We start from the raw sequence: 23600 nt of genomic DNA, 5'->3' as shown, positions 1-23600 counted from the left end.
CAGCACTCACAGCACCGAGTGACGCAGGACTGAGCGTCCAGTTTGGGTACCACGCTGCTACAAAACAGGCCCACAGAGGGTAACAACTCATCTGGGCCATCCAAGCAGGAGGATTGAAAAAATTGCAGTGTGTAGTCTAGAGAAGAAGGAATTGAGGGAGACATGGCAACTGACTCAAGCACATACAAAGATACTTCAAAGAGGAAATGGATAATTACCTTACCTGTGGTGGAGAAGAAAATAACTATCTACCCATCAATAGTACCTGTCACTACATGGGCAGTGAGGGGAAGACCAGTAAAAGGATTGGCCTTCTGGTCAGTGAAATGGAAGATTGACCAAAGATACCAAGAACTTGCAAGTATTTTTCACTTGTCTTCACTGTGATGGTGGCTAGGTGAATACCTTAAATAGCACCAATGACAAGTGGGTAAAAAGTCATTCCAGATTTCTAAGCACTTAGGCAAAGTCAATGCTTTCAGACAAGTTAGGCTTGATGAAATTCATCCTGTGATGGTTGGAGAACTGGCTGAAGCAAAGTCAGGCCCACTGGCAGTTATCTTTGAGATCTCTAGAGAATGAAGAGGTTCAGGAGACTGGAAAAGGCCAAATATATTGGCTATTTAAAAAAAAAAAAGGATCTGAGGAATTACCGGCCAGCCGGCATTACTTTACTACCTCCCCTTGTGATACTGGAACAAATAAACATTACGTAGACAACTTGTCACCAAAATTGGGAATCAAACTCCTTAACACCAATGTACTATTAAGAAGCAGGCATTCTTTATTATGGCGCCAGGTGCGTGGGGGATCGTTCCACCTAGTGTGCATACCGCAGGTTACATCGGCCGAAACTTATATTGCCCAGTTACATACATATGCATCAAATTTACCAGAATGATCATGCATATTCATTCTGTTTCCCAGAACTAATTATCATATTTGCGTGGTCATTATGCATGCGTCCTTGAGCTCCAAGGGGCTTCCGTGGGGGTATCTGGTGGTCCTTGGTGGTCGTACAGGTGTGTCCTTTAGTTGACCCCTTTCTTCTGGACATGCGCAATATCACCTTGCTGATGTAACTTGCTTCCCTTCTTCATGGTGCATGGTCCCTAACAATGATTTGGCACCCTTAACACAAACCAATTATTCTAACTACCCTCGACTCTTTGTCAAGATGGGCTGGGGCTGTACTGAGAACATAGCAGCATGTCCGTACTACTCCTTGTCCAATTGTCTTTGAGCATAGTAGCATATCCATAGCCATAGATGTACAAACACAATATTAAAGTATTGTCTACCCCACTCCTATCTCTATGTTGCTTAGTTACAAAGGAACAAACTAATCACTTTGGTTACATCTGGTTACATTTCCCCCCATTGGAAGTTTTGAAATAATCATCTTTTCAATACTTCCACTCTTAATCTTTCATATCTCAACATAAGCCAGTGGCTTCTCTCCCAGCATTGGTGTACAATGCTTCATCACTGATTTAAAAATTGCTACAGAATTTCTAGACATTGTCTGTGTCAACATTTTCTTTAAAGATTGATAAACCAAACAAATAATCAATCAAAATGATTAGTGTCTGTAACAACTCAGTTATCCATCCTTTAAGAAGAAATCCAAAATTTCCCAAAATTTGGCCTAACCAATTTGTTTGCATTTCACTCCTTAAACCTTGAGTCTGCTGTGCCACCCTCTTCATATCATCTTGTTCATTCAAAGCAGCTGTAACATTTGGGATGTGCACACAGCAATCTTGATTTCTGTAAATCCACAATCATCGCTTCAATTCCCCCATATGTTTCTCTCTGTTTTTCCTCTGCTACTTTTATAATTATTTGTGGGGTAACTATAACTTGTCAGGTGGGTGTTACCCACCATCCATCCTCATTTTCTACTGCTCTCAACTGTTCTGCCAATAATCTATCCAATTTACCATAATTTGGTTTCGGGGTTGGAAGTTTTACCTGTTTTATTGGTACCAGGGCAAGGATGCTTTGCTCCGCTGCCTCTCTAGCAGTTTTATCAGCCAGTCGGTTGCCCACATTTACCACGGTTTGTCCAAATTTATGTGCTTTACAATGCATTACCACTACTTCCTTGGGCTGCTGGATGTCCTGCAGGAGTTGAAGAATTTCTTCCTTATATTTAATGGGCGATCCTTGAGCTGACAACAGTCCTCTTTCCTTCCAGATAGCTCCATGTGTGTGAATCTGCTTTCTGTGCTGATGTATTCACAGGGAGAGCTTCAGCTTTCATCACTTGGGTGGTGGTGACCACTGCATACCCCGCCATCCGTTTTCCATCTTGGACAAAGCTGCTTCCATCCATAAACAGCTCCAAATCAGGATTAGGCAGCGGTTCATCTGTCAGGTCCTGTCTGCTAGAACATACCTGTTCAGTAGTTTGCAAACAATCATGGTGTAAAGACTTACCCATTTCCGAGCTCAAAAACATTGCTGGGTTCACTGCTGTTGTAGTTTTAAGTTCCACATCATCCTGTTCCAAGAGAGTGACCTGGTATTTGAGCATGCGGCTCAGGGACAGCCAATGCCCCGCTTTTTGCTCCAAGACAGAAATTACCATATGTGGGACATAAACCGTAATTTTCTGCCCCATGGTTAATTTCCTTGCTTCTTGGATTAAGAGTACAGTTGCTGTCACCGCTCACAACCATCCCTTGCTGACATTATCCAATTGCTTAGAAAAATACCCAATGGCCCGTTTCCAAGTTCCTAATTTTTGAGTCAACACACCCAAAGCAAGATGTTATCGCTCATGTACAAACATTCAAAAGGCTTTGCTAAATCTGGGAGTCCTAACACAGGTGCGGACAACAAAGCCTTCTTCAGAATTTTAAAAGCTGTCCAACACTCAGGTGTCCACAACAGGTGATTCTCCTGGGATCATTTCAAAGCTGCATAATTGAGGATCCACAATCGACACCACCTGACCATACCCAAAAATGTCCGCAATTCCCGTATTGTTCTGGGTTCTGGAATTTAACAAATTGCTTCCTTTCTGCCTGCTCCCAATCTTCTTTGTCCTTGTGAAATTTGAAAGCCTAAATATATGACAGTCTCTTTCCCAATCTGGGCCTTGCTTTTTGATACTCGGTATCCTGCTTGTCCCAAAAAAATTCAACAAGCTGATGGTCACTTGTAAACAGTCCTCTTGAGTCTCTGCTGCTATCAAGATGTCATCTACATACTGCAATATTATTCCTTCTGAATTTTCTTTTTTCCACACTTCCAATTCCTTTGCCAACTGATTACCAAATATTGTAGGACTGTTTTTGAACCTTTGAGGTAGCACTGTCCAGGTGAGTTGTGTCTTGTGTCCAGTGATGGGGCTTTCCCATTCAAAGGCAAATATGCCTGGCTATCTTTGTCTAGAGTTATGCAGAAGAAAGCATCCTTGAGACCAAGTACAGTAAACCACTTATGTTTTTCTTTTAAAGATGTCAGCAAGGTATATGGGTTAGCTACTACTAGGTGAATGTCTTGAACAATCTGATTTATGGCTCTTAAATCTTGAACTAACGTATATTCCTTGCCATTCTGCTTTTTCACTGGCAATATCAGGGTGTTATATTCTGATTCACACTCTATCAGTAATCCATAATTAAAAAATTTCGTTATTAATTCTTCCAACCCCTTTCTAGCTTCCCACTTAATAGGATACTGGTTTTGTCTTACCGGTTTACTTCCAGGTTTTAGAACAACTTTTACTGGTTCCGCCAATTTAGACCAACCTGGAATTCCACTAGCCCATACCAAGGGTGTTACTGCATCCTCCACTTCTGCAGGAATTTCTTCCTTCGGTCTTAGTGTGTTCTGTAACATAAAAATTCTCACTTCCACAGCTTTTGATTCAGGTATTAACAGGTGAGTCTCCCCATTTTTAAAAAATTATTTGTGCATTCAATTTACTCAATATATCTCTTCCTAACAAAGATGACGGACATTCGGGCATATACAAAAATTGATGAGTTATCCATTTCTTTCCCAATTTTAATTTCAAAGGTTGTAAAAATGGCCTATTTTCCTTCCGCCCTGTTGCCCCAACAACACTTATAGTTTTATGACTAAATCCCCCTTTGCATATATTTAATACCGAATATGTTACCCCTGTGTCAACTAAAAATTCTACTTCATCATTCCCCAGCTTTAATGTAACCAGGCGTTCAGCTGGGGTTGACTCCCCTGGTCTCCTTCAGTCCTCGTCATTCAGAGTCATGAACTTAATTGCCTGTAGTGAAGGATCCAATTCTCTCACTTTGAGACATTCCCTTTTCCAACGCCCCCTCTCCTTACAGACAGCACACTGATCTTCTGCCAGCCAGGGAGGTCTAAATGGAGGTGCTGCTCCTCCTGGTGGTCCTCCTCTTCCCCTTCCCCTACCTATTCCTGCTTTCCGTCCTCCTCCTTTCTACATTTCAAACACCTTTTCCCAATGCTACAGGCAGAGCAACATCATCTTAAACTCTTATTCCTTCTCTGTTTTTTCCAAAGTCAATACCATAGAATCTTGTGGGATAATCCTACACTGTTTTTGCCACTCCGGATGATTTCTCAAAGCGAAAAAATAAATACCTCATAAGGTATTTTATCCCATTTACCCTCCCACCTACAAAACAGCATTAATTGCAAGATGGTATTATATCTCAATGTCCCATTTTCTGGCCATCTCTCCCCACTTTCCAAGGTATGCATTGGCCACCAATGATTACAATATTCAGTCAATTGTTACTGAGTCAAAGGATCACCCCCCAGATCTTTCCAATGTTTTAAAATACATCCCAAAGGAGTTCTTTGCGGGACGGGTTTTTTACTTGGAAATGTACCCATTTCCCAAAAGACTAGTGGTTGTGATTGTGCACTATCATAGGCATTAGTCAGAGGACCCCAACCCTTGTTGTAGCTCCCTCTGGGATTCCAGCCCCCTGCTGGAAATCCCAACCTTGGAGACTTTAAGCCCCTGTTGAAGACTTCCCCTTGGGCCCCGCTCCACAGGCTTTCGCCTAACAGAGATTTACCAACCAAGGTACCTCTTTAGCCCAACCCTTGCTGCGCCTTACAAGCAAGCTTTAGTGGGAGTCTAACCCACGTCCTATAGTGGGACTCTAACACACGTCCTACCTAGAGCTCTGTTACCCATTAAAAGAATGCCTTATTACCTTGTTCCAGGGGATCTTGCTCAGAATTCTTCAGTCCGGGGATCGGAGGTTCTCCCCAAGAATCCCTCGGTGCCGGCTGGAGGTCCTGCGATCCCTTGGATCTGTCAAAATTCAGAAGCACGGTCCCATCTGGGTTGCCAAAACTGTCACCAAAATTGGGAATCAAACTTCTTAACACCAATGTAGCATTAAGAAGCAGGCATTCTTTATTACGGCGCTGGATGCGTGGGGGATCGTTGCACATAGCGTGCGTACTGCAGGTTACATCAGCCGAAACTTATATTGTCCAATTACATACATATGCATCAAATTTACCAGAATGATCATGCATATTCATTCTGTTTCCCAGAACTAATTATCATATTTGTGTGGTCATTATGCATGCGTCCTTGAACTCCAAGGGGCTTCCGTGGGGGTCTCTGGTGGTCCTTGGTGATTGTACAGGTGTGTCCTTTAGTTGACCCCTTTCTTCTGGACATGCGCAATATCACCTTGCTTATGTAACTTGCTTCCCTTCTTCATGGTGCATGGTCCCTAACAATGATTTGGCGCCTTTAACACAAACTAATTATTCTAACCACCCTCGACTCGTTGTCAAGATGGGCTGGGGCTGTACTGGGAACATAGCAGCATGACCGTACTACTCCTTGTCCAACTGTCTTTGGGCATAGTAGCATATCCATAGCCATAGATGTACAAACACAATATTAAAGTATTGTCTACCCTGCTCCTATCTCTATGTTGCTTAGTTACAAAGGAACGAACGAATCATTTTGGTTACATCTGGTTACAAACTCACATTTTCCATTTGCCAAAAAAAGAAATCAAGTCAAACCAATCTTTCACGGTAGACTAACAGGCCTTGTGGATAAGGAAGTAACAAGAGATGTTTTGTATTTTTACTTTAGTACAGATTTTTATTCTGTTTCATCTGACAGTCTTACAAACAAGCTAGGAAACATGGGAAACTGGATCTACTGGAATTACTGTTAGGAGAGTCTGATGCTGATTAGAAAACTCTAAGATTGGTTTTCAATGGTACGCTGTTTATCTGGAGAAAAGTATCAAGAAGGAGTCTTGCAGAGATCTGTTCTCAGTGTGGTATTGATAGTTTATTCAGTGATTTATACAGTGGACTAGAAAGTGTGCCTATTAAATTTGCAGGCAACACTAACCTGAGAGGGGTTGCAATGTATTTGAAGACAAAATTAGTATTCAAATCATCTTGCTCAAAGGAAGAAATGGCCTGAAAGAGTAGAACACCATTTAATAAAAGCATGTGCGAAGTTCTGCACTTGGAAAGAAATAATGAATTTCACAAAGTTACAATGGGGAATAGCTAGGCAGAGACCTCCATTTTGTCACTGGTCCCCATCAGGCCCAGGACCTTTGGCAGAGTACTGGCTACCATCAAACTCAGACTGGCTGAAGGATGCAGAGCCCAGAAAAAGCCTTTTCAGGAACTGTACAATTTGCTTTTCTCACCTCTCCAAGTGTTATTGAGGCCCCCTGATATTTCAGTTCTTACTGCCAAAATATTTGCACTTCGCATGCAAGGGCCATTGACTTTGCTTCTTTTCGTGCTGACTTTAGATCAGACCCTTCGCTTTCTACCTGCAAACAGAAATATTTGTGGCTTCAGCAGGATACTTATCCACCAACAGCTGTAGCTGTGTTGTCTTGGATGCTTTGCCACCACTGCCACTTCTGATTCCTTTAGTTGTATCACAGTCTTTTGGGACTGTAAGGGATAAATGAGGCCATCCAACTTTTCCTTCTGTCTCCTTTGCTCTGGGTCTAAGACCTAGAAAGTCTCACTCTGCAAGGTCTCTTTCTGTACCTTCAGGTGGAGGGGCACCCATGCCTCACTCTTAGGCAATGGCAAACTGTGACTGAGCCATGGAAGATGCTTTCTGAAGGCCCCCTACAGTTTTCAGACTGGTGCAAATGATACCATGACATTTTCAGTAGATCAAAGGATTGCTTAATGTTGGAACTGGTTCAATGATGAGCACTGCTTTGCAAGAGGCTTGATGAGCCTGAAGGCAGCTAAGAGCCAGGGAAAAGAAACTGTCTTCCCAGAAGAGAAAGAGGGGAAGAGAAAAGAAGAGAGGATACATTTTTCTTTACTGTGTCTTGTCCCTGCAGGCACCAGTGATGACCCTGGCTGCATTCCCTATGGGGCCTGTTCTTGCTGCTCAGACTGAAGAAGGGAGTCTGTGGGGACTTTTTTACAGAGCAGTCTTTCAGAGTCCCTGTCCTGAACCAGTAGGCCAGGCTGGACTGGTATCATAGGCTGGTGCCACGGGCATACCCCAAGACCCTCATACAAATGTTTATAAATCAAAACTGCTTCATCTTGACTTCTTCACTGCTCAGTCTCTGACGGCTTTTGGATTTCTGCCTGTGCCTTATCTCAATGCCTACACTCCTCTTCTCCATGTCTTTGTGCAGCCATTGTTTTTCTGAGGAGCAGCACTGTCCATCTGTTCTTCTTGAGTGTAATTCAGGATTCTGCCCAAAAGCCTCCTCCCTCTGTCTCTCTCTTCAAGTGCTCTTGCTAACCCTTGATCACACTGAGCATATAAAGGATTGGCATTTGGTAATAGCGGGTGAGTCTTGTTTGTCATTCTAGGAACTTCATTCTGGAAGGGTCAGGTTAGTGCACTCATAGTCCTGGGATGACTACAACTTACAGGCAAGTAGGGAGCAATATCATCAGGCTGACATCTGGAAGAGTGGAATGTTATTGTGCCAGTGTTACATAGCATGTGCAGCCTGGGTCTCCAGGTCTAAGAGTGGTTATGTAAATGTCTTTTCAAGTGTCACCATCTTAATGCAGCTGCCTGCCATCAGTGCCTGAATGGATGTCTGAAGTGTGCTTTTGAAGTGAATATTCCAGTAATCCCCGCTTGCTGGGCTTTGGTTTGTACTGCAGAACAGTCTTGGTGTGCAAACTAGATTCCTTTCAGGTGGCGCTAAGCTAGTAGGTGGGCTGTACATAGCAGCACACCTCATGCATTTCAACCACTAATTGATGTGCAGTCCATGGGACCAGGGAAGACATATTCCAAAGTAAAGCTCCCCAGACATGTTTGGTGTGGATGTTGGATTTCCAGGCCCAACTCTATCAATTTGAAGATTTGCTCCTGTTGAGCCATACTACTTGCTAGCACAGAACTGGCTGTAGATGTCATATGCATTTCAAAGCTGTAAGGAGAGCAGTCAAGAAGACTTACTGCCAAAGAATAGTGTCTAAAACAGCACCAGACATCAGTTTTTGGATAGATGAACTGCATCTGGGAAGTCTGGAGAGGACCCTGTAGAGGAGCATATTTGTCACCGAAATCGGGAATCAAACTCCTTAACACCAATGTAGCATTAAGAAGCAGGCATTCTTTATTACGGCGCCAGATGTGCGGGGGATTGCTCCACCAAGCGTGCATACCATAGGTTACATCAACCAAAACTTATATTGTTTGACTACATACATATGCATCAAATTTCCTGGAATGATCATGCATATTCATTCTGTTTCCCAGAACTAATTATCATATTTGCATGGTCATCACGCATGTGTCCTTGAACTCCAAGGGGCTTCCGTGGGGGTCTCTGGTGGTCCTTGGTGGTCGTACAGGTGTGTCCTTTAGTTGACCCCTTCTTATGGGCGTGCGCAATATCACCTTGCTTATGTAACTTGCTTCCCTTCTTCATGGTGCATGGTCCCTAACAATGATTTGGCACCCTTATTCCTATTCTAACACAAACCAATTATTCTAACTACTCCTCGGCTCATTGTCAAGATGGGCTGGGGCTGTACTGGGAGCATAGCAACATGTCTGTACTGCTTCTTGTCCTATTGTCTTTGGGCATAGCAGCATATCCATAGCCATAGATGTATAAATACAACATGAAAATATTGTCTATCCCGCTCCTATCTCTGTGTTGCTTAGTTACAAAAGAACAAACTAATCACTTTGGTCACATTTGGTTACATATTCCTTTTGAAAAGGAGAAGATGGGATTTGATTCTGAAAACAATTTATTTCTAGCACTCCAATGCCACAGGAAGCAGTACACATCATGTAAACCCCTCTTTGTGCTTCCCCCATTCTTTTACAGGCTATACATGAATGAGGTCTGATTTTCCAGGCAGTTTACTCTTCCTTTGGAATCACACGTGTAGAAGCATGAAAACTGTAAAGGACTTGACATTTCTATGGCTTATCTGAAGCCATCACATACTTTTCAGCTAAATGCAGGCACTTTTAACCTGTTACCACCAGCTGCAACATTTTTGTGATCCCAAAGCAAATAATAAAATAGCAGTCTGTCAGCCAGATGAACGTGTGCTAGTCACAAATACTGCGAGAACCTCCTGTTCCCCACGTGCCTTTACAACGACTCTCCGCTCGGGGCAGAGGCCTGTAGCCTGGTGTAGGATGGGCTGCAGTTGCTGTTAGTGCGAAAATCGCTTACCCGTGTCTGCAGTTCAACCGAGATCAGCGGTGAACAGGACACCAGCACCGCGGAAGAACTGGTGCTCTAAATGTGTGCGATTTAGAGAATTAGAGGGACATAGTTTTAATGATATAACATTATGCATATTTGTGCAGTATATGTACATACCATATACACACCACTTCGCTCCAGCGGCGGGCCGCAGGGACTGGCAAAGCCCATGCTGGTATGCCCGTCCTCTCCGCCACCGGTCCTGGGCCAGCGCGGGAGCGCCGGGCTCGGGAACCGGCCCAGGAGCTGCGGGACAAGGACGGGCCGAGGCCGGCGGTTGTGCAGCGACCGAGGGGACGGCGCCCGGCGGCGGGCGGTGACACGGAGAAGCGCCAGCGCCGCCCCCTGGCTTGCGCCCGAAGAGCTGAAGCCGCCCGGGCGCAGCTCCAGCTGCATCGGCATGTCGCCTGCTGCAGGGAGCCCGGGCGGCGGCCCGCCCCTGTCCCGCGGGCGCCGGGCGGGACCCGAGCGGCCGGACCGGGGCCGGGGCCGGGGCCGGGGCCGGGGCAGTCCTCCAGGCGCTGGCAGCTCTCGCGACTCTGGCCCTTTAAGGCGCTCTGGTGCGGCGCTCGCGGGGTGCCTGGCCCTTTAAGAACTGGCCCCGCCCCCCACCCCGTGAGCTCTGTGAGCCTCAGCAGCCCCAGGTACGGTGCCGGGCGGGGGGAGCCCGGCCGAGCTGTTCCGCGCCGTCCCCTCCGCCCGCGTGGGGCGGGGAGTGGAGTGCCGGGCCGGGCCGGGCCGGGCCGGGGCGGGGCGGGGGTCCTGCCGCTCGGGCGGCTGGCGGGAGGAGTGGGCGGGGGTGCGGGGCTCGTTGGGGAGGCCGCGGCCTTGCCGTCCTGGCGACCGGCTGTTTTCTCCCGGGCCGGCCCGGCGGCGGGCGGGGGCGGGGGCTGGGGCAGGGCGGAGGGAGCTGGGGGGTCCCGGTCCCCAGGAGGGCAGAGGCTCTTCCTGGCCATGGCAGCTGTGCCCGCCCGGGCTGCGCTCGGCCGCGCTGGGAGCCGGCGGGGGAGCTGGCGCTGTGACGGCATGCCTCTGAGCTCGGCCCCCGCCCGTGCGGGCTCTGGCCTGAGCTCGGGGCCTCCCCGCCCGGGCAGGCAGAGGCGGTGGCCGGCCTCCCCCCGCAGGCTCCCGGGCCCGCAGGGGAGGGAGGGCTGGCGGGTGGTGGCTGGGTCAGGGCACGGGGCCCGGGGCCGGGCGCCCCCGGCAGCCGGTCGCTCTGCCTGGCGTTCACCCGGTGTCTGTGCCGCCCCGGGGCCAGGTGCAGGCTCGGTGGGGTTTGGCGCCGACCCTCCCTCCCTCCCTGCCTGGCGCCATGGCCATGAGGGAGCTGGTGGAACCGGAGTGTGGGGGCTGCAACCCCCTCGTGAAGCTGGCCGGCCACTTCACCCAGGACAAAGCCTTGCGGCAGGAAGGACTTCAGGGCCCGCTGGCCTGGCCCCCTGGGGCTCCCGGAGCTGCAGCCGTGAGTGTTGCCGGTTGCTGGCTTGCTGAGTAGGGGCTGGATGTGGGGCCTGCCCGCGACTGGGTCAGTCAGCATGGGATAGGGATGTGCTGGCTGAAAAGGGGGGCGTGGGGTGAGCAGTACTGGGGGACTGTTGGTGCGGATAGGTGCAGTGTTGCTCTTTTCTGGGGAAAGAGGCCATGGGGTCACCTGATTTGTCCTGCAGGGTTGTGGGGTGAGGGCCTGTTTGTGGAAGTGGCGTTTATGGGCACTCAGAGGATGTTGGTGGCTACTCAGAGGATGTTGGTGTGCTGTATGCCTTACTGTCACAGGCCCTAATCCAGAAAGTGGAGAGAGGGGGGTTGGACAGTATCACTCAAGGTATTCCTGCTCCTTAAGCTTCCACATAAGCAGGCAGCTAACGCAAGAAAATCCTGACAGCCTAAGCTCACGGAAGAGGAAGATGTAACCTAATTGGGTCATGAGGTGTGGGGTCAAAGCTGTTGGGATAATTGCCCACTTATTCCCTGTAGGTATCCAAGCCACTGGGAGTGGCCACTGAAGATGAGGTAAGAACAGATTGATGCATCTCCTTACTGCTTTTCTCATCAACGCTGTTTGCTATTTTTCCCCTTACCTGATATTAATCTTTCCTTCTGACAAGCCTATTTCTTTCTGTCATGCTCCATGGCTCTGCCTGTTCATCTTCTATGCTATGTTTGTAATCCATCCCTGTCTTTGGCAGCTGGTTGGAGAGTTCCTGCAAGAGCAGAATGCCCCTTTACTGTCCCGTGCACCCCAGACCTTTAAGATGGATGACCTGTTGGCTGAGATGCAAGAGATTGAACAGTCAAGCTTCCGACAGGCCCCTCAGCGAGGTGAGGGGAGCTAGAGTAGGTGGAGAGCTGGAAAAGATCTTGGTGTTACGGTTAAGCTCCTAGCCAGGGTGGTTCCCATCTGTTCAGCACTTGTGAAATTGTATCTGGAGTATTGTTTCCAGATTTGGGCTTCCCAGTACACTGACATACTGGAACAAGTCTGGTGGAGATCAATAAGGTGTTCAGGGACTGGAATACATGGTGTAAGAGGAAAGGCTGAGGGAACTGGGTTTGTTCAGCCTGGGGAAGAGGATTCTAAGGGGCAGGGGGGTGGGGTGTCTAGTTGCTGTCTTCAGCAGCCATGGCCAGGATCTTCACAAAGATACACAGCAAAAGGACAAGGGGCAATGGACACAACTTGCAGAAAGGGCAACTGACTAGATGTAAGGAAACATTTCTTCCCTTGGAGGGTGGTTCAGTACCGGAACAGGTGCCTAGGGAGGCTGGGGAATTGCCAGCCTTGGACAAGTTCAGAAGTTACCTCACAAATGCCCTGAGCAACCTAATCTCTAGCTTTAGTGTTAACCTGCAGTGAGATCACTAGCAACCCCTCCAGAGATTCCTTCCAAGTGGGATCTTTCTGTGATTTTATTCTGACAAAGAGAAGGGGAAAGATCAGAGATGGTGAGGGCTAGCCCGGAACACTTAAATGATGCCTCTGAGTCCTCCAGTTGTCATTTCTGTTTTGTTTTTTTTTTTTTTCCTTCTTGTAGCTCCAGGTGTGGCAGCCCTGGCGCTGTCTGAAAACTGGACCCAGGAATTCTTGGCTGCAGCAGATAGTGCTGGTGATGTCTCTCCAGATTACAATGAGGCTGACTGGTCACAGGAGTTCATTGCTGAAGTGACAGGTGAAGGATCCCTTTTGGAATTACTGTGAAAATGTTGCCCAGTCACATGCCTGTGTATAGTGGAGAGTTACTGAATGTGAAATTGAGTAATGCTTTGGGGCCAGCAGTCAGTGTTTGCTGTAGCAGCTTTAAGGGGGGGAGGGGGGGGGGAGAAGCTGCTTTGCAATGGCTTAGCCAAATTGTGAACAATGTGGTGTGGAAGCTTTTATTCAGGTGTAAGGGTCTTTTGTTTTTAGCTTAGGTTACTTGGAGAACTTAGGAGAAGCAGGCTATTCAAACTGCTTTTATAAAATTATTATGATTCAACTGATGCAAATTCTGGAGATGGACTGGTACTGCTTCTTGCTTACATATTCTCTAATTCCCTCTCTTAAGGCTAAATTTGCCTTTGGTACAAAGGTAAATATTGTTTAGTGTGCTTTGGCCAAATACTTTTTGTCAGTTTCATGGAGGTAGAGGGATGTTGCACCTTCGAAATGTGCAAAGTGAATGTTTCTGGCCCCAGGGTTAAGCTTTCTGTTTCGAGCAAACCAGTAGTTTATCTGAAAAGCCATCCTGCATTGTGTATAGAGCTGGGGCTGGAATAGGGTCCTGTTACCATCCATGACCTAATCTGGAAATTATGAGTAAGATTTAAACAGATGCTATTCTCTTCTCCAGGAGTGGCCACTGTAGAGAGCCAGGTAGTCCCATTCTTTGACCTTCACTCTTTATACTTCTGGGAATATAAATCAGCATTTACTAAGGTCTTTGAGAAAGTTCTGATGAAAACTTAGTGCTTTGTAGGCTGTGCTTTTGACAGAGACTTGTAATGCATTGCTAATTTTCTTGACCTACCTAGTGTCCCACATGGAGCAGACAAATAAGCTGTGAAATTAAAGTAGAAAATCATAAGGTTATTGGCACTGCAGTGGCATCTGTATTAACACACAGTCTGAACCTAAGGCTTGATTTTTAGATCAGAATAAACAAAGTTGGAAGGAACAAGTGTAAACAATCTTTCTTTGAAGAGGTCTTCTCTGTATGTTAGCTAACTGTGTGTAAAGTGGAGAGAGCAAAACCTGAAGTTAATTTGAATGATGGTCTGCCTGTCTTACTCTCCTCCCCATTCTTTCTGATATCCTATGCAGATCCACTGTCTGTGTCTCCTGCCAAGTGGGCAGAAGAATACCTAGAGCAGTCAGAGGAGAAACTGTGGCTTGGGGAATCAGAAGACCAGTCTTTGGCGGATAAATGGTGAGTCTGTCTTCTCAAGACTAGTTATTGCTGCTAGGCTCTTGGGTGGGTAAAGTTTGGATAGGTGATAGAGATCTGCTAGGGCCTGAATGCTTTTGAGTCATTTAACCTGGATTGATGTTCTCAGGCCTTTGGTTTCAGAGAAAGGAGGAAACAATGCTTGGAGACTGAAGTTTTTAAGAGACCCTAGCTTTTCTGTTTTCTAGTTCCAGGAAGATATTGTGATCATGTAGGCCAACTTAATCTCATGCCTAATGCAAAGCTCCTTAAAGTGATTTCAGGAGTGAGTTCAGGAACTCCTAACCAAGCAGAACTTTTTTCCATAAAAGATGCTTTTTTAGATATAAAGATCTCAAGTACTAGACTCTACTAGTTGTAAAGTTTCATCACTTTATTCTCCCTATCTGACAAACCACTTCCAGCCTTTCCTCTGCATATTTCTAGATTTAGCCTTCCAGACATTATTTTTGTGTGGTTTTGCATGGTAGATTAAAAAAGTCTACTACTATGGATCTTCTCTGTATAGGTACCTGTTGACTACAGTCAAGTTTTTCAGTTAAAGAAGCAAAACACAAGCAAGTAATTTGGGCCTCTTAGATCTTTCCCTAAAAGAGATTTTGCATATTTGGATTCTCCTTCCTCCTGGCTCTTGCCTTTTCCGATACCTTTCTGCAAATATGGACATTCTTGAGTCATTGCTGCCAGTTCCAAAGACTTCACCAAGATTGAATGTAGTGGTAACACCTGGAACTGGTCCTATCCTGCTGTAAGCCAGGCAACATATTGAGGTGTGTGCTTGCTATGAGCCCTCAATCCTCTGCAGAGTTGATGCTTTTCCAAGACACTGTTCCTCTTCCATGAGCACGACCTACTTTCTTTGTTCCTACATATGTGACCTTGTTTTTGGCAGTGCTAAAACTTGCAATGTCTGATAGCATGTGAGCTTGACAAGGAATCCAGACTGTTCTGCAGAACTGTTCTGTCACTGTAATTGTTTAATTCTGCTACTGTTTGTGTCAGTCACTTGCACAGGTAACCTAGTAGTAATTTTGCATTTTTATAGATGGGTAAAGGTACTGAATCACTTAAGAGAATCCCAGAGTCTTTGAGAAGGGGTTGTGTCCCTCAATACTGTTGTCTGGCCCATCGTGTGGACTGTTGTTAGTGAAAGAGTTCACTGTTGCCTGGTATTAGGCTATCTCTTTCCCTTTTACTGCCTCTGAACACAGGTATGAGGAATATCAGCCTGAGGATGATCTTAAGAAAACTGTTAGTGATTTCCTCTCTAAAGTGGATGATCCAAAACTCAAGAATTCTGAGGTAAGAAATTCCCTGCCTGGGGCTGACAGATATCTAGTCTGAATAAGGGGTGTGGGGAATTGAGAAGGGGGAAGACAGTAAAGGAATAAAGCCTCCTGCTGTCCCGTGTTTCTATCTCTTCTCTGATTCCTAGAAGTTGAACCCTACAATCCACTCTAGATATTATCCATCTCTACCACATGACTCTGGTGAAGTCCTGCCCTCCCCACCTTTTTGGGCCTTTTGTGCTCACTTTGCAGAGAGAAGTCCTCTTAGTGAAGGAGTGGGGCATGGGCAGAGGGCTTGTTCGCAAAGCATCTGCCCAGCTCCACCCTTGTTTCATTTCTCTGCCACAGTTCCTAAAGTTTGTCCGCCAGATCGGAGATGGGAGGGTATCGATTGAAGCTAATCAGGTGACCCACAGAGACCAAGATCAGGCAGAGCAATGGGCAGCTGAGTTTATACAGCAGCAGGTAGGAGCCCCCACCCTATGTGCTCTGAAGGAGGAAAGCTTTTTGCCACAGTGCACAGTCTGGGAGTGAGGGAGAATGGCAAGTCCAACTGTCAGCAGTGCTCTACTAATGACTAGACTGGGGGAGGCGAGGGATGTGCTGTTGGGCTCTTCTTAGCAGAGTCTAGCCAGAAGCTGGAAAGGTATTTGGGCAGTGTGAGTTTTCTCATCTCCTGTAGCGCCTGGGAGGAAGGGGATATCCAAATGAGCTCTCTTCCATTTTACAGGCCATCAGTTATTGCTGATGGGGAGGAGGGGTCATCACAGACCCTCCTGCTGTTCTGGGATATGCCCTGAGGTTGCCAAATTCTAAAAAGAAAGGTGTGTTTCTGTTTCCAAACTCCCAGGGGGCATCCGATGCCTGGGTGGATCAATTTGCGCGATCTGGGAACGTGTCAACTCTTGATACAGAATTTGAGCAGGCAAAGACTGCTGTGGAGGTAAAGCTGATGGAGGAGGAGGGCTGGGGTACCAACTGAGAGCCCATGGTAGGGTTACCTCTCTCCTTTGCATGCTGTGGGGAGGGCTAGAAACATTTAAGAGGGTGTTCTCTGGGGTGTCTGTAGTGCTCAGTTTATGGTTGAGGTACTCTAGTCACATTCTCCTTTCAGTCAGATGTGGACTTCTGGGACAAACTCCAGGCAGAATGGGAGGAGATGGCTAAGAGAGATGCAGAGGCTCACCCTTGGCTCTCTGATTATGAAGACCTCAGCTCCTCATCATATGACAAGGTAATAGAGAACAGGGTCTCTCAGCCCTAGCACTGTGATGGACTGCCTTGAGGAGACTGGCAGTATGTCTGCCTCGCAGATGAGCTCCACAGACCCCAAATGCTGCTAGGATTCCTTTTCACACTGATCTTTTGCTGTCACTTGCACCCTCATCCCAGATCAGCTAGGGGTTGAACAAATACTGTTTTCACTTGTGCTTGGCTGCAAATGCTGTCTAGTTCTTGTCCAATGCCAAATACCAGTTAATGCTGGGATTCTTTGCAATGAGTGCAAATATTGTTGCCCTCCCCCCACCCCCGATGTTTAGTCTCTGTTGCAACTTATTCCAGGTCTGTTTTGGGGAATTTTTCAGCACAGAGCAGGCAGGAAGAAGAGCCATTGTTCTCTGATCTGCTACAAGCTAGCAGAGAGGATGTGGTGCTGGCTGGTCTGCAGTTTGAGTGTTTCTGACACAGAAAGACTAGACTGTGCTGTACTGTAGAGAGTGCTTTTCTCCCTAAGCCTCTCCTAGCATTAGCCCCTGTCTGTTTTCCCTGCTAGGGTTACCAGTTTGAGGAAGATAATCCCATGAGAGATCACCCAGATGCATTTGAAGAGGGGCGGAAGCGCTTGGAGGAAGGTGACCTCCCCAATGCTGTCTTGCTCTTTGAGGCTGCAGTGCAACAGAAGCCAGATCATATGGAGGTGAGTGAGAGCAGAGATAAGAGGCCTTGGCCAGGTGTCCTGCTACTTGGATCCTTCCCTTGTGAGGTGTCAGGGTGTGTGTAGAAAACTCACTTCAGTAATAGGAGCTGTGCAGGGTGTATGAAAACATCCCATTTTTCTGTGACTCTGAGTATGTAGCTGATATATGTGAATCCCCAGCAGGGCTGTGGGCAAGGAGGTTTATGACTAAGGCCAGTTACAAAAAGCGCAAAGGCTCTGGCCCAGAGCTGTGTAAAATTTTTGGAGCACATGAGACTGTGCATGGAGCCAAGACAAGGAGTTCTCATCTCTTAAGTTGCTTCTGTGGAAGTCTTTATTGGCATTGCAAGTTTGGAGAGCCTTATGGCAGATAACTGCTTTCAATACCTGTGTTAAAGACTAATTCTGAGCAGCTCGTTAGACTAGGGGTCCTGGTTAGGTCTTCCATCGAGATGCCAGGAGAAGATGTAACCCAAAAGAGTTGAGAGAGATGGCTTGGGTGTCTTCACAGTCTTCATTTGAAGCTGTGGGCCAGATAATGAGTTTTGTAGGGAAGACAAGTTTCCTCCCCTTAATTCAGTGAATACTTACTTCCATAAAGCACTTCAGTTTCTGCAGGATGGATTAAGAAATGGAATAGTCTGTGTGCCTTTCTCCAGAGGTAGAGGATGTGGATATTCCTAGGAGGAAGAGGAAGAATGCAAATACATCCATGTTGTCCATTTCTGGAGTGCCTGCCTCAAGGACCTAGGGATGCTGGATTCTCAGTGTGTTTGATTCAAGCCCTGCTAATTGTATATGATTGGAAATACCTAATTTGTTAATCCTGAGGCTTAGATGAGAGTGACCTCTCAGAACAGAGGTTCTTGGCTTCTGTGAATACAGGCATCTAACTTTCTAGGGTACTGGGAGTAGGTGTAAAGTAAGCAGAGGTTTTGGAGATCTACTTTACCTTTAGAGTGGTCAAAAGGTGTTGCTAATATTGCTTTAGAATTGGCACTCTCTTTTCATAGGCAGTGTGGGCTGCAGGCTGAGCCTAATGGAGAGGTAGGTGAAACCTTAGGGGAAGAAATCTTGGGCCAGTTCTGGCTAGGTGTATTGAAAACATTCTGAATTCTTCTGTTGTGACTCTGCAGAAAGTACAGGAGAAGTCAAGACTTCACAAATGGTACAGTGATCAAATAGACTTGAACAGTTGCTCTGAAGGAAATGTCATGGTTGCTTTTGTCCAAATCACAACTTTACCTTGAATCTCAGCTCTTTCTGCCTGCAGAACACTATGCAGTTATCACTGGTCAGCTCTTCTTGAGTTGCAGCTAGCTATATGGTGAGGCACTAGAGATTTGAAACAGTAGATTGCCTCTTGCTTGTGGTGGCTTGTGCAGTGTCTGGGTCTTTGCTAATGAAACAATTTCCTTCCTTGAGACAGTGGATACTGCATTTTGTGACTTACATTCAAAAAGTGGGTACTTCATGCTGACAATCCCGCCAACTGTCCAGCCTATTTTCGAGCAAGGGGTGTGGTTATCAACATAAAGTGAACAGGTACTTTGGATTTAGTGCCTTAATTAAATATTCCCTATGTCAGCAGCCTGGAGATGGAAGTGGTTTTCATGTACTGGTGTCATGATGATTGAAGATTCAGTAAAATAAGTGATTCTACTTTCAGGTCTGATGGTCAGCTCCCCAAGATTGTCACTTGCTAGTGGACCACTGCACAAGTATATACAGCTGCCTACCTTGGGGGTCTCTTATTATTAGCACTGCTGCTATGCCATTTTGTTCTTAAGAAATGAGATCTGCTTTTCCCACCTTCCTCTGCTGTTTGACACAGTTAGAAGTTAAAAGTGGAGATTCTGTGACTTACAAGTGTAAAACTGCCAACAGTTGCTTTATGATAGATCTCCAGGTAGACATTCACTTATTTTCACTGTAACAATGCCAGTTTTATTGGCCTTGAGGACCTATGTGCCATGAAGTCTATATGTCTTTTGAGAGAAACTTATATCTGTGGCTAATGTGTATACCTGCATATATTTGGTCTCGCTCTAAAAACGCATGGGATAATATGGTGGATTTAATCTCTGTGTCTGGTTTATTGGCTGATCTTTTTCTCTGGGTATGAAGAAATCTGACTTTGTGCATCTTTATCTTCTCCAGGCCTGGCAATATCTGGGAACCACCCAAGCAGAGAATGAACAGGAGCTTTTGGCAATTAGTGCTCTCAGACAGTGAGTGTTGCAGAAAAGCTTCTGAGCATGGCTCCTTGTCTAGTGCACAGTGCCACAAGGACCGTATGGCTAGCATGGCATGCTCTGTCTTGATTGTGTTACCTCCTGTATCTGGGTGTCTCCCAGACTGATTTAATACTGTGTTTACTTTTGTTTCTTTGACCTGCAGGTGCTTGGAACTGCAGCCTGGGAACCTCATGGCACTTATGGCTTTAGCGGTCAGCTTCACCAACGAGTCCTTGCAGAAGCAGGCATGTGAGACCCTGCGGGACTGGCTACGCCATAAGCCGGACTATGCCCACCTGCTGGAGAAGGAACCAGAGGAGAGTGTCTCAGGGACAAACCTGGGGCCTTCCAAGCGTGTCCTGGGTTCCCTGCTGTCTGAGTGAGTCAGGGTTACAAATTTCAGCCTTCAGCTGAAAGGCTTCTTGGAGGGTTAGGACTGCTCCAGGCCAGAGCAGGGAGAGCAACCCAAGGCCAGCTCTCTCCACAGTACACCAATATCCTTGTTCTGTGCTTTGCCAGCTCACTGTTCATGGAGGTGAAAGAGCTGTTCTTAGCAGCTGTGCGCAGCAACCCCTCGACTGTGGATCCTGATGTTCAGTGTGGCCTGGGTGTCCTTTTCAACCTTAGTGGCGAGTACGAGAAGGCTGTGGATTGCTTCAGCGCTGCACTCAGTGTGCGCCCAAATGTAAGAAAGGGCAGACTGTGGATGCTGGAGGTACCTGGAGGTTTATGGGTGAAGGTTTGGGTGGAGGTGCTGCTTGTATGAGAGGTACTCTTTTGGAGAGGAGGAATAAGACAGACACATGGGGGGAGGGTTGGCTTGGAGCTTAAAAAGGTCCAGTTTATCTCAGCCCTTTCTCTCTGACCCCTCCTCCAGGACCATCTTCTATGGAACAAGCTTGGTGCCACCCTGGCCAATGGGAATCGGAGTGAGGAAGCTGTGGCCGCATATCGTCGGGCGCTGGAGCTCCAGCCAGGATACATCCGCTCTCGCTACAACTTGGGGATCAGTTGCATCAACTTAGGTGCCCATCGGTGAGCATAGGGTGGGCAGATCTGCTGTGATCCATGACTGTGCATGTATTTGTGGGAGAGACTGTGATAGGTTACTAGGGCAGTGCCATGCTGCCTGTAGCCTTCCCTTGGCATAGAAGAGCAGAGTGAGTGTGTGGACTCTGCCCTGAGAGCAAAGTGTCATGCAGATGCAGTTGGAGTAGGGGCCATCTGGACTACAGTTTCTGTTAAGAAGGAAAAGGGGGATCTCTGATGGTTCTGGAGCAGGGCAGGGTCTGGTGAAGAGGAGGAAACTGTTTTGGAGGGGAAGTACTTTAGAAGCAAATGAGGGAGGGAGTATGAGATGTACCATCTTCTCCAGTAAGCATGTGTATGTTCTCATGTTGACAGTGAGGCTGTGGAGCACTTCTTAGAGGCTTTGCACATGCAGCAGAAGAGCCGAGGTCCACGGGGGCAGCAAGGCGCTATGTCTGACAACATCTGGAGCACCCTCCGCATGGCCCTCTCCATGCTGGGGCAGAGTGACCTGTATGGGGCAGCTGATGCCCGTGATCTTCCCACACTGCTTCACGCATTTGGCCTCCAGCAGTGACTCTGGGATGGGCTCCCCTGTGAGTGCAGGGTTGGCCCAGCCCAGCAATGACCTTCCTTAGAGAGAAAATGTTCACTAGGGTTCACACATATCTTTGCTCTGGTAGGGGAGATCATTGGCAACTGTTTTTTCAAGGACCTCCTGCTGAAGCGTGCAACTTCCCCTACCTGTCCGTTGTAGCCCGAGCATCTCTGAGCGGTTCATGTTTTCACCTCCATGACTGACTGACACTCTGCTGGTAGGCAAATCATCAAAGTGGGGAAGACAGCAACATCCAGCCCTCTTGCCAGACTGCATTTGCAGTAATGCCCAGCTTGGCTATGAGACCTTATGATAGCCATTCTGCAGAGACTACCTGCTTGGACGTGTCTCGAGTGCAGGTTGCTTTGGTGGGGTGGGATTGCTGTTTGGTGAAAGGGTGAATAATTCTGGGTTTTGAGCATGCTTCTCCCATGTATGTGCTTGCATGTGTGTATATGTGGGTTGCTAGAGAAACTGGGGGCAGCAGTCCCCTTTTCTGGGTACTGGTAACTTCATGGTACAGCCACGTGGTAGTTCCTCAGTGTCTCTTCATTAACCTTTTAATAGCAGAGTATTGTACTTATGCTAGGGACATAGGTGGAGGCCCTTAGCCCGTCAGGGTAAGAGGAGGTCCCAGAGTTCAGACTTGAGGGAATGTGATAAGAATAGAAGTCTAAAATGTAATGCTCATATGGTGGGGAAAGGGTCAAGTCTTAATTTTCACTTGATCATCTGTTATTGTTTTCCTTTGTGCAGAAGTTCCCCATCTTGTGTGTAACTGAATCTTGTTAATTATAAATATCTGTATATGATTCTATTGGGGAAAATGTTTTTTAATTGTAAAGTATTTTGTATAATGAAGGGGGAAGAATTAAAATTGCCAAAATGACATCTTTCTCTGTGTCTCTGTTGGAGTTGCATGCAGTGCATAGTATAGATCTTGGGGGGGTATAAGCCCATTGGTTTTCAAAAGATAGATCAGAAGATCAAAGATCTCAAAAGATAGAACCTCTCAGTTTCTGTCTCCCCTTTTGACCCAGGTTTTGTTTTATTGATAGCTCATATGCAAATGAAGCTTGAAGGACCTCATTTTGCTGTAGCCTCAGGCTTCAGTTCTGTGAGCCAGCAGAAGAGCTTCCCTGTGCCAAAAGCTCTCTTTTTCCTTGTTTAGGTTTAGGGGTCAGTGAAGCACTTTGTTTCATTTTCTTGCCATCTGCAGTGAGGGAAGTTGTGTTACATTTTATTACCTCTTTGAGGAACCTGACTGCTCCACTAATCAAAACTGGGGGCTTCGGCAGGGAACACTTACCCTTCTTCTACCAGGCACCTTTTCTTCATACCTCTCTCTACCTCACAGGCTTGTTTTTCTCTCGCTACTATAACAATCAGGAGCAGAAAGCGCGTGCAGAGAATAGTTCTTGCTGTATGTTTTCTGAGCTCTAACTTCCTCTGTGTCTCCCATCCAGCCCTGTGGCACTGAAACCTAACATGCAGTGTTCTGAAATTGCTGTAATGCATGCAAAACAATTTGCTGCTTGTGCTAAAAGGAAGGGAAACACTGCTCCTTGTCAGAGATGTCTTTTGTTTTTTACTGATCTCAGTCCTTCTGTCAGGTGGTTCTCTGCTCAGCAAAAGAAAACATTAGTGCCTATGCTGTTCCTCATCTGCTGTCCAGGTGTTCTCCCTTCTCCAGTTCTCTGCTGTCCTTCTCACCACCAATTTCCTTTGCCTCTTTGCTGCATCACATTCCTCTCTGTTCACACTCCCATTATCACTGCTTGGCCTTCCCTTTTTCTCATCCTCAAGTGCCATTAGTGCTTCTCCTCTCCTTGGCTTCCTAGTTGTCTCTATTTCCCTTGCCGTTTGGCTTAATCTTTTGACTTTGTGCTTGATGTCCTTCCCTATCACACATCCCCTCCTGTCCTTGCAGCTAGAGTGCGCTGTCACCATTTGTTCTCTTTCCCTGTAAACGGTTCTTATTTTCTTCCCTCCCTCCCACTTTAAATCATCTCACAGCATCTGTGCTACCTTTGCTGAGGCCAGATCTTCACGTAGACACTAGTCCCTATTTAGTCTCTGTGGGATAATTGCTGAGGTGACTTAGAAATTAAACTTATATTCACACTTTTAGGTAAGGCACAGCATTGAAAAAGCTTCCCAGGTGGAGTGCGGCTGACATGCAAGGAATCTGTTCCATGGAAGTTCCCTAGGCCTGTAACCTTAGATGTCGGTAACACCAGGGGAACTTGGTGTGCTGACTTTTAAGAGGTACTGCTCGGAGGATGGAGCGGTGTGGAGATACTGCGGCCAGGCTCTGTGATTATATGGGAACTTAAAGGTATTACAGAACTGATAAGCTGCATATTTGCTACCCTGGGCCAACAGCCTGTCACGTTTTTGACAAAATGCT

The 23600-nt window shown here is 46.8% G+C and overlaps 1 protein-coding gene across 3 annotated transcripts; it reads left to right on the top strand.

The window, feature by feature from the left end:
- Positions 1-10205: 10205 nt before the first annotated feature.
- Positions 10206-22079, top strand: PEX5 (peroxisomal biogenesis factor 5). 3 transcript variants are annotated; one of them, XM_072879466.1, is made up of 16 exons: positions 10206-10342; positions 10957-11160; positions 11673-11708; positions 11885-12017; positions 12731-12865; positions 13996-14101; positions 15331-15421; positions 15757-15873; positions 16259-16351; positions 16523-16642; positions 17183-17326; positions 19487-19557; positions 19727-19942; positions 20083-20248; positions 20441-20598; positions 20968-22079. In XM_072879466.1, the coding sequence occupies exons 2-16, from the start codon at positions 11011-11013 to the stop codon at positions 21167-21169; spliced, it is 1938 nt and encodes a 645-aa protein (XP_072735567.1). In that variant the 5' UTR covers positions 10206-10342; positions 10957-11010; the 3' UTR covers positions 21170-22079. The 3 variants fall into 3 exon arrangements, with proteins under 3 accessions (XP_072735567.1, XP_072735559.1, XP_072735576.1); XM_072879458.1 differs by lacking the exon at positions 10206-10342 and having other exon boundaries at positions 10872-11160; XM_072879475.1 differs by lacking the exons at positions 10206-10342; positions 15757-15873 and having other exon boundaries at positions 10872-11160.
- The last annotated feature ends 1521 nt before the right edge of the window (positions 22080-23600 follow it).

The sequence above is a fragment of the Ciconia boyciana genome, chromosome 1, assembly GCF_034638445.1.
Source record: "Ciconia boyciana chromosome 1, ASM3463844v1, whole genome shotgun sequence".
NCBI classification, from domain to species: Eukaryota; Metazoa; Chordata; class Aves; order Ciconiiformes; family Ciconiidae; genus Ciconia; species Ciconia boyciana.
Note: the sequence above shows the minus strand (reverse complement) of the source record. Positions and strands in the feature narration are given on the sequence as shown.

What these genes read in the sequence shown, in the direction of transcription:
- PEX5 (XM_072879466.1), top strand. Translation starts at nt 11,011, where the DNA reads ATGGCCATGAGGGAGCTGGTGGAACCGGAGTGTGGGGGCTGCAACCCC. An exon ending in GGGCTCCCGGAGCTGCAGCC is followed by an intron (nt 11,161 to 11,672) that starts GTGAGTGTTGCC and finishes TATTCCCTGTAG; the next exon opens with GTATCCAAGCCACTGGGAGT. An exon ending in CACTCAGTGTGCGCCCAAAT is followed by an intron (nt 20,249 to 20,440) that starts GTAAGAAAGGGC and finishes CCCCTCCTCCAG; the next exon opens with GACCATCTTCTATGGAACAA.